At 42.8% G+C, this 10,321-nt stretch overlaps 1 protein-coding gene across 1 annotated transcript in view; it reads right to left on the reverse strand.

Moving 5' to 3' along the window:
* The window catches only part of SLC35F1 (solute carrier family 35 member F1), a gene marked incomplete at its 5' end in the record, with an annotated part of 68,265 nt that overhangs the window by 22,644 nt on the left and 35,300 nt on the right, over nt 1-10,321 (reverse strand). Inside the window, one exon of the mRNA XM_037045863.1 lies at nt 2,916-3,070. Coding sequence (XP_036901758.1) covers nt 2,916-3,070 — 155 coding nt within the window. The remainder of the gene's footprint in view (nt 1-2,915; nt 3,071-10,321) is intronic.

Consider the following 10,321-nt stretch of genomic DNA (forward strand, 5'->3'; position numbering starts at 1 on the left):
AAACCACTGGGGAAGACCGGTGGCCTGAAGTCTGGGGTGTGATGGACTTTGTTCCTTTCATGTTTTCAAAAATACTACCAGATAGGTAAATTGGACTTCATCAAAATTTAAACTTTGGTGCTTCCAGGGACACTGGCAGGTATAGGGTCAATGAGATCTGTGTTCTCTCTTAAAACAGCACGTGAACCAACAGTTCTCTTGAAAGTTCAATTTTAAAAAAGACAATAGGAATCAATTTTAACTTAAAATAACCCTATCGTGTTGAACTAATTTTACCTTAAGGGAATTTATCTTTTGACTGGTAACAGAATGAGTGTATAAAGTAAAAAATGTTGCTTTAAGAAATAAAAACACCTATTTCACCCCCAAATGATGACTACGAGAACTTAATTTTCAGGGTGACACAGCTTCCCTTAGGATGGTGGGCTGAGGGTTGCTGCATGGCTGCTCTGCAGCAAAGTTACCTATCCCGGGGAAGCAGTGACAGCCAAGTGCTGCTTGAAGATGGACGGACAGCACTGGACTTTACCTGGTTCGTCGCCCTTCTTGGATACCTGATGGTTGTGAGTGTGGTGCATCCCAGGTCTAGTCAAAAGTCAGTGGAAGTATGAGGAGTGGTACGTTTAAACAGAAAGGAGCACCACTCAGGTACATCTCTCAGGTATGTGATCTTGCATTCGGGGAGCAAGGGCCCCACAGGGGAGCCGGCTAGCAATGCACACTCCCTCAGGCATGTCCCCTCTTCCTGATTCTGTGGCTCAGAGGGGTGGCCCACGACTCTGCATTTTCAGCAAGTGCCCCTGGTGAAACCCGATTTTCAGGAACACTGCTGTAAGGGACACGGAGAGCTGGACTGGATCTGCATTGCCGAAGAAGTGACCACAATCCTCAATCGGAGCAATAGGTTTTAGTCCTCTTTCCTTAAGGAATATTTACGAGATTCTAGGTCCGGAGCTTAAAATAACAATTAAAGGAATAATTCCTGAGAACTGAACTCTTGCTTAAGGAATGAACTGGATGTGGATGCTTAGCTGCAGAGAGAAGAAGAAGTGGTGGGCACTGTGCCTGTTGACGAGACCATAGCTACAGGACCCTAGGTCTCTGGAAAATAAGTGGGTGGGTATGGGAGGGATGGTAAAAGGACCTGGGCCTCCCAGCACTGTGGCTGGGAGTAGCATGAGAGGAACATGTTGTGACTTTACCTTTTACCCTTAGGATAACCAGTGTGCGATCAGAAAACACAGATTGCACTATCCAGGCAAAACCAAAAACCAGCAACAATGTATAAACATTGCCCTGTCCTAGACATTTCCTTTAAATGGTCATGCTTGCCACCACACTGAGCACAGGGTCCATGTAAAAGAAGAAGTCAGCACTCTTCCTGTCCACTGCCATAGCAGCTTCCTCTGCCGCTTGTCTTCTAGACCTGCTTCTGGTCCTTCCAGCTGCCAACTTGTTTGTGACCCTGGTTTGTCACCCTTGTTTGTCCTCCTCAGTCTGTTTCCTGGCTGTGACTCTGGCTTCTCTCAGTCATATTTCTGATTATGCACTTTAGCCATTGTGCCTCTGGTTCTCTCAAGTACATACTCTTCCCAACTTAGCACTTCTCTGGGACCCTCCACGCCCAGTCTGACCTGGCTGAAGACGCCAGGCCCACTGAGATGCCCCAGGAGCTGCCACACCTGTGTGCTGATGATTCAAATTGTAAAACCACTGGTGAAGCATGTGGCTAGAAGTGGGCAGAACTGTGTTTCTTCTTTTCCCCTTCTTCTTTTTACTGTCCTAATTTGATCTCCTCTGTTTGAATACTCCATACTTGTCCTTTTTCACACTGGTCATAGTTCCCACTGGCCTTTATCTTACAGGACTTGTTAAGGAATGGCAACCAAGTCTCTTCTCACACACCAGTTCCAGTTCATTGTAAACAGCTGCAGGAAATGTAGCATTTAAAAGGTAACGTGTGACCTCCATGTCCCACCCAGCCAGTCTGGCCTGCCTTGCGTTGGGCTGTGGGCAGGCTTCCAAAGGACTGCCACCTTGAACTGAGTCATTTCTCCTTTTCTTCAGGGCTGGCATACTAACTGCAAAGATTTCAAAATATCTCTTTGCATTCTTTTACTCAAACCCCCAACTTTCAGTAAAGAAACTGTAGTTGACCATTGAACAACTCAGGGATTATGGGTGCCAACCTCCTGCCCAAATCCATTTATAACTTTGACTTCCCAAAACTTAACTGCTAAGAGCCTACTTTACTGACAACATAAGCAGTTAACACATATTTTGCAACATCATTTATATTATATACTGTCTTCTTACAATGAAGTAAGCCAGAGAAAAGAAAATATTATTAAGAAAATCATTAGGACGAGAAAATACATTATGTACTATAACTAGTTATTCAAAAAATCTGGTACAAGTGGGCTTGCACAGTCCAGGGCCAAGCACGCTTCCAATGCACTGGCACTTCCCATTCACACTTGCAGCTTTGAAAACATCTGCAGAGCAGAAACTGCGGGCACTGTGTCTTTTGTCCGGCGCCTTCGGCAGAATCCATTTTGTGGTTATAGTTTGGAAATTGCACAAATCTTCCCGGCTTTAAGCTGAACAAAGGGGCGCTTCTGGGCTGAAGGGTCTCAGAAAAAAACTGTCCTCCATTACTGAAAGCTCTTTCCTCTGTGGCAATGGCTCGTCTTTCACTATCCATCGTCTGTAGTTACTGGTCTGTAATGGCAAAATGTTGCCTCTGCCTTACAGTGGAAATGTAAATACCCAGATTACAGGGGTTGGCGCAAAGTTCCGTTCTTATCTTCCCGCCCCAAATCAGGCCCTTCCACCTCAGAGTGGTCCTACTTGTATGCCCCGGCGGGTTAATTCCCTACCAAGTGTCTTCCCAAAAGAGCACTGCCCCCACTTACCTTGTAGTGAAAGAGGAACAATCCACAGAACAGGCTGTACAAATCTGCTGTGAGCAGGGAGAGGTTGACTGAAGTGGCGCTGGTTTTCTTTATGACGACCGGCATGAAGCTGTAGAGACCGAACATGCAGGCAGTGAAGCCCACGTAGAGCAGGCCTGCGGGAGGGGAAAGAGAGGCAGCGTCACAGCCTCCGCCGGGGCCTCTGTGTGTGCACACCTCTGATCACTCACAGAAGGGGGTTTTCCTTCCACTCCATTAACTGGTGGTTAGTATTGGGTAACACATAGCTAAAACGCAGAAAGTAAATAGATATATAACCTTTCTGCTTCTCGCTACATATCTGATATTTTGCTTCTAGGAGTGAATTCCTCTTAGTGGCTACAGTCAGAACATGGGGTCAAGGCTTCTGAATTCCATTCTTGGTTGCGCGGTAATTAACTTCTACTATCCCTGTCAAACTATTTTCATCTTTTTTGTTGGGTTTTTAAAAAATTTATTTTTGTTCAGTTACAGTTGTCCCGCCTTCATCCTCATCGTTCTCCCCTACCTTGTCCCTCCAAATCCCACAGTCAATCCCCCCACTGTCCGTCCCCACGGGTCTTCTCTTTGTCTTCCTTTGCTTTCCCCTTCCCCATCTTTCACCCGTTATCCGCCTCCCCCTTCCCCTCTGATCACTGTCCTTTATTTTCAAGTCTCTGGTTCTAGTTTGCTCATTTGTTTATTTTGTCAATCAGGTTCCACTTAGTTTTTTATTTGCGAAACAGAACAAAACTGCTTGGTATCATGTATTGTTACATTGAATAGATTACCTGTTAAAGAGATCAGGACTAAGTCAGAGTACTGAACTCGAATCTTAAACACGTGACCTTGGGAAGACAGTCCTTGCTCTTAGCAGAAGGTAACCTTCCAGATTCAAAGATCCTGCTCAGCCCTACTGCCAGCGCACAGAGACCCATTCCTTTATCCCCTTCCCTCATGTGCCATGGGCTCTCACATGTAACTTCTGCTGTTTTTAAATAAATAGGTAAATGCTTTGCAGACCATCGAACGATTAAGTTGTACAAAAGAGAAAGATTTTTTTTTAAATGCCCTTAAAATTCTATATGGTTGTCTCGTCTCTCACCCTCTCAATCTCTCTCTTTCTCTGATTATAATTTGATACACAGTTGTTAACACTAATTCTGTAAGTGCACAGTTTTGTTGGATCTAAATCTATAGTTTGATTTATTTTTTCATAGATGTTGATATAACGCAAATGTAGAAAAATAATGCTCATTTCTCTACCTTGAAAGAATAAGGCATAGAATAAGCATAAGCAATACAATTCAGTGGATCTTTGGGCTCTATAATATAAGTAACCAACCTTTCCGAAGGAATCCTTGATACAATGTACCTACTGTGGGCCCTGGGCAGACTGCTTCCTTGAATCCTGTGAGTTTTAGAGGATGTGGTAGGCACTGGACATCCAGTCCTTTTTACTGTGAAGACCAGTGACTCTTCCGAAGAGAAGTTTGTTTTTCCCATGTGAAAAATACTTATGGGTATAAATCATCGTTTTGATACTAAGTTTAAGGAAAGCCACATCGAAGCTATGTACAAAATTATTTTGACCAGTAAGCAAACTCAGCGCAACAGCCCCCTCTAGTGTGCTGGAAGCTCCCCAAGAGGAAACCGGAATGACCACTTTCTTGGTCCATTGAGTATGAGACCTCTCATGGATATTCCGAGTGTAAGATTAGATGGCTTTTGTCCAGCAGAAGTCTTAATTCTCTAAAAGCAGTTAATTTTGCTGTACTTGGGTTTCTCGCTACCTATTATTCATTTTCCTTTTAACCAAGTTACTAAAAATATAATACTAAATAATTTACAATAAAAAAACATGAAAATTAATTCAGTATTCCTTTAAGGAATCTGAGGTTAGCAGCAAGACATATCCTTAAGTTAATTCACTAAAAATAATCAAACTTGATTCAAGCACAACCTAGGCACCAAAGTCTTTTAAAATTTTATTTATTTATTTATTTATTTATTTAATTTAAAAAAAAAGATTTTGTTTATTCATTTTTAGAGGGGAAGAGAAGGTGAGAGGGAGAGAAATGTTTATGTGTGGTTGCCTCTCACGAGTCCCCTGCTGGGAAGTGGCCTGCAACCTAGGCATGTGCCCTGACTGGGAATCAAACCACGATCTTCTAGTTCGCAGCCCCATGCTCAATCCACTGAGCTACACCAGCCAGGTCTGGCTTGCTTATGTATGTATGTATATATGTATGCATGTACGTATGTATTTATAGCATCACTACTGAATTAGATTTTCCATGACTGGGCTAGAATATTCCTGAATTCTAACCTTGTATTACATTACCTGGCATACCATGGATGCTCACATATTGGCTCTGATGTCTTGTATTCGCTAAATTATACATGCCCTGCCCTGAGCGCTCTGTTATGGGCTAGCAGTGCAGTGGGAAACAGGAAGGACAAGAGGCTTCAAGTTGGTACTAATGTTGGAAGGAAGAAAAAGGTTCTTCACGGCAAATGGTAGGAGGCTTGCTTTGAAAAGTGTGACTAGGTAAAGCTTCTCTGTGAAGGTGGCATTTACCCTGATGGCTGAAGGACTAAGAGGACATCACCACAGGAGGAGCCAGGGGGAAACTGTTTTAGGCAGGGAGATCTGCAAATGAAAAGAGCTTCCAAAGGAACAGGGCCTGATGTGTTACAGGAGCTGCCAGAGGACAGAACAGCTGAGCAGGATGAACAGAATAGGGCAGTGAGCTGAGGTTGGAAAATCAGGCAACAGATGAATTATGCAGGGCCTTGCATGTCTTGGAGAGAAATTGATACCTTAGTCTAAGGTAATAAGAAGCCTCCCTCTGGTCACGATGGAGGCATCGGTAAACATACTTTGTCTCCTCACACAACCACAGATAGAAGTACAACTAGATCTCAAAACAAATGCCACCCAGAACCATCAGAAAGTGGTTCTGTATGGAAGTCAGACAATGAAGGATGTGAAGAAGCCACGTTCATCCAGATGCATAGGAGGGGTGGTGATGCAGAGACGGGCAGAGCTGTGCAGAGATGCGGAGTGCTGTGGAGAGCCGGGGGCAGTGGAACTGACAGCCCCACATTCACATGTGGTGGGTAAAAGCTGGGAGGGATACCTGACAGCCAGTGATCCCAGCACCAGGCTCTCAAGCACAGGATTGCAGTCTCAAGATTGCCCAGCACAGGACTCCAGTGCCAGGAAGATAAATCCCCATAAAGTTTAGCTGTAAAAACCAGTGGGGTTTGAGGTGGCAGAAGAAACTTCCAGATTTTCAAGGGACTCCACTTAAAGGGCCAGCACAGATTTAGAATGTACTCAAACCCCACCCCCCTGGGATTCAGTATCAGGGAAACAACTAGAAGGGCACCAGTTGTATATGGGGAGTGAGGGAAGTGACTGGAAACAGGGTGAGTGCCGGGCAAACCTCCAGAAGCCAGGCAGTGGCATAGTCCCCTCTCTAAGCCCCCCCCCACACACACAGAGCCAAAAAGAAGTGAAGTGGGTTGCCCCCTCCCCCAGTGATTACCTAAGGCTGTGCCCCACAGAATTTACAGTGCTTTTNTTTCAAGGGACTCCACTTAAAGGGCCAGCACAGATTTAGAATGTACTCAAACCCCACCCCCCTGGGATTCAGTATCAGGGAAACAACTAGAAGGGCACCAGTTGTATATGGGGAGTAAGGGAAGTGACTGGAAACAGGGTGAGTGCCGGGCAAACCTCCAGAAGCCAGGCAGTGGCATAGTCCCCTCTCTAAGTCCCCCCCCCACACACACACACAGAGCCAAAAAGAAGTGAAGTGTGTTGCCCCCTCCCCCAGTGATTACCTAAGGCTGTGCCCCACAGAATTTACAGTGCTTTTCCTACAATAGGCCACGCTACTAAGACAGGGAGTTGAAGCAGCTCTACCTAATGCACAGAAATACACAAAGAGACTGCCAAATTGCGGAAACAAAGAAATATGGACCAAATGAAAGAACAGAAAAAAAACCCTAGAAACAGAACTAAACAAAACAGAGATAACCAACCTATCAGATGCAGAGTTCAAGACACTGGTAATCAGGATTCTCAAAGAACTCACTGAGTATGGCTACGAACATAAAAACGACCCAGGCAGAAATGAAGGTTACACTAAGTGAAATAAAGAAAAATCTATAAGGAGCCAACAGTGGAGGGGATGAAGCCAGGACTCATATCAACAATTTGGAACATAAAGAAGAAATAAACATTCAAGCCAGAATGGAGAAGCCTCATAGTAACAAACATACTATGAGGACAATATAAGGAGCCTTTGGGACATCTCCAAACATACCAACATCCAAATCATAGGGATGCCAGAAGGAGAAGAGGAAGAGGAAGAAATTGAAACTTATTTTAAAAAATACTGAAAGAAACCTCCCTAATTTGCTCAAGGAAATAGACATACACATCCAGGAAGCACAGAGAGTCCGGAACAAATTGGACCCAAAGAGAACTATACAAAGACACATCATAATTAAAATGCTGAAGGTTAAAGATACATAGAGAGGATCTTAAAAACAGCAAGAAAAAAGAGTTACATACAAAGGAGTTTCCATAAGACTGTCAGCTGATTTCTTAAAAGAAACTTTGTAGGTGAGAAGGGACTGTGGAGAAGTATTCAAAGAGATGAAAAGCAAGGACCTACAACCTAGATTACTCTATCCAGCAAACTATTATTTAGAATGGAAGGGCAGATAAAAGTGCTTCCCGGACAAGGTAAAGCTAAAGGAGTTCATCATCAATAATCCATTATTACATGAAAGGTTAAAGGGACTTATTTAAGAAAGAGAAGATAATCAAAACTATGAACATTAAAATGGCAACATTCATTGGCTGGTGTGGTTCAGTAGATCAAGTGCCAGCCTATGAACCAAAGGGTTGCCAGTTCAATTCCCAGTCAGGGCACATGCCTGGGTTGCAGGCCAGGTCCCCAGTAGGGGATGCATGAGGGAAAGGCAAACACACATTGATGTTTCTCTCCCTTTCTTTCTCTCTCCCTTCCTCTCCCTCTTAAAATGAATAAAATCTTTTTAAAAAATGGCAACAAATTCACAACTATCAACAACTGAATCTAAAAAAAACAAACTAAGCAAACAACAAGAATGGGAGAAAAAATCATAGATATGGAGATCAGCTGGGAGGGAAAAGGGGAGTACACAGGAAAAGGTACAGGGAATAAGAAGCATAAATAGTAGGTACAAAATACACAGGGGGAGGTTAAGAACAGTATATAGGAAATGGAGAAGCCAAAGAACTGGTATGCATGACCCATGGGCATGAACTAAGGGGGTGGACTGCTAGAGAGAATGGGGGTACTGGGTAGAGAGGGCAAAGGGGGAAAATTGGGACAACTGTAACAGCACAACCAATAAAATATTTTTAAAAAGGAACAAAGGAAGACTTTGAAGAATATGTAGCAGGCAGCTAATAGCTGATCTATTGCAACACATTTTTAAAAAATGACTGGCTACTGTGCAGAGAAGGGATACAAACGAGCAAAGCATGGGAGGAGACCGGTGATAAGTGCAGTGTCACAGTCTGTGCAAGAGATGCTGGTGGCTTTGCTCAGAATGGCAGTGAAGATGAAGGAAGTGGCCGGGTGTGTGAAGACTCAGCAAGTCTGGAGATAGACTGGACGTAGGTAGTGAGGGGACAGAGGACATCAAGGATACCCTTGGGCTCTTAATGGCTGGTGAACTTATAAACTGGGTGAATGATGATGCCATTTCCTGATCTGGAGAGAAGTGAAGGAGGAGCATGTTTTCAGGGAGAATAAAAAGCTCTGTTTTGAATGTGTTAAATTGTAAATGCTTGTATATTCTTCTAGAGGATTTGTCCATCAGGGAGCTAGGTATGTAATTGGCAGGCTCAGAGGGGACGTGTGACTTTATCATCGTAATTGCTGAGCCAAGGAGAGTAGGAAAATATGCACACAGTAGTTTTACTCTACTCACCAGGCTACCCCAGGGATGCTTCAAGCTTTAACATTCTAAATGAATTTTTAAAAACCGTAGAAATTAAATTTAGGGGGATGTGAGTGGAATGCACAAACCATCACAGTTAATCACTTTATTAGGTCAATCATGGTCTTTGTTTGTGAATATCCTGTTTTGTGAGCAAAACGTAGTTGGCCAAATGAACACATGACTGAACTGACAGTGGGAATGCAGTGTAGTGCAGTTGGCTGATTTGCTCTTCTTAGATGGACATTAGCTCCTTAATGGACATTAGCAATGTATCGGAGGCCCAACTTGCTGCCCATGCAGCATTTTCAAACAATCCACCAACATGATGAAACAAATAAACCGTATTAATTTTTGACTGACAACTACATTATGGCTGCAATAACTACATTTATAGACAGAGCATGTGTATAACCATTTCTTAATTGAATGTCTTCTTTCTCAATGAAGATAGAATTCATTCACTCTTGTCCTAGTGCAGCAAAAGACTAAAGACTAAAGAGATTGAAAAGAATACTGTCAGTATTCCAAAAAATCCAAAAGGAGAGAAAACTCCCCAACTCTTTTTATGAAGCCAGCATCATCCTAATTCCAAAACCAGATAGAGACACAACAAAGAAAGAAAACTTCAGGCCAATATCACTGATGAACATAGACGCTAAAATCCTCAATAAAACATTGGCAAATCGAATCCAACAATACATCAAAAAGATCATACACCACGACCAAGTGGGATTCATCCCAGGGATGCAAGGATGGTTCAATATTCGTAAATCAGTAAATGTAATACACCACATAACCAAAAGCAAACACAAAAACCACATGATCATATCAATGGACACGGAAAAAGCTTTTGATAAGGTCCAACACCCATTTATGATAAAGGTACTCAGCAAAGTGGGAATAGAGGGAGCATTCCTCAATATAATAAAGGCCATATATGAAAGACCTACAGCCAACATCATACTCAATGGGCAAAAACTAAAAGCTTTTCCACTAAGATTGGGAACAAGACAAGGTTGTCCACTTTCACCACTTCTATTCAGTATAGTATTGGAAGTTCTAGCCACAGCAATCAGACAAGAAAAGGAAATAAAAGGCATCCAAATTAGAAAGGAGGAAACAAAACTGGCATTGTTTGCAGATGACATGATAGTGTACATGGAAAATCCTATAGCCTCTATCCAAAAACTGCTTGAACTAGTAAATTAATTTGGCAAAACAGCGGGATACAAAGTCAATATCCAGAAATCAAAGGCATTTTTGTATACCAACAATGAAACAGCAGAAGCAGAAATCAAGAAAAAAATCCCATTTGATATAGCAAAAACAAAAATAAAATATCTGGGAATAAATCTAACCAAGGAGGTAAAAGACCT

This window comes from Sturnira hondurensis, unplaced genomic scaffold (genome assembly GCF_014824575.4).
Source record: "Sturnira hondurensis isolate 20B ecotype Veracruz unplaced genomic scaffold, ASM1482457v3 Scaffold0004474, whole genome shotgun sequence".
Classification (NCBI taxonomy): Eukaryota; Metazoa; Chordata; class Mammalia; order Chiroptera; family Phyllostomidae; genus Sturnira; species Sturnira hondurensis.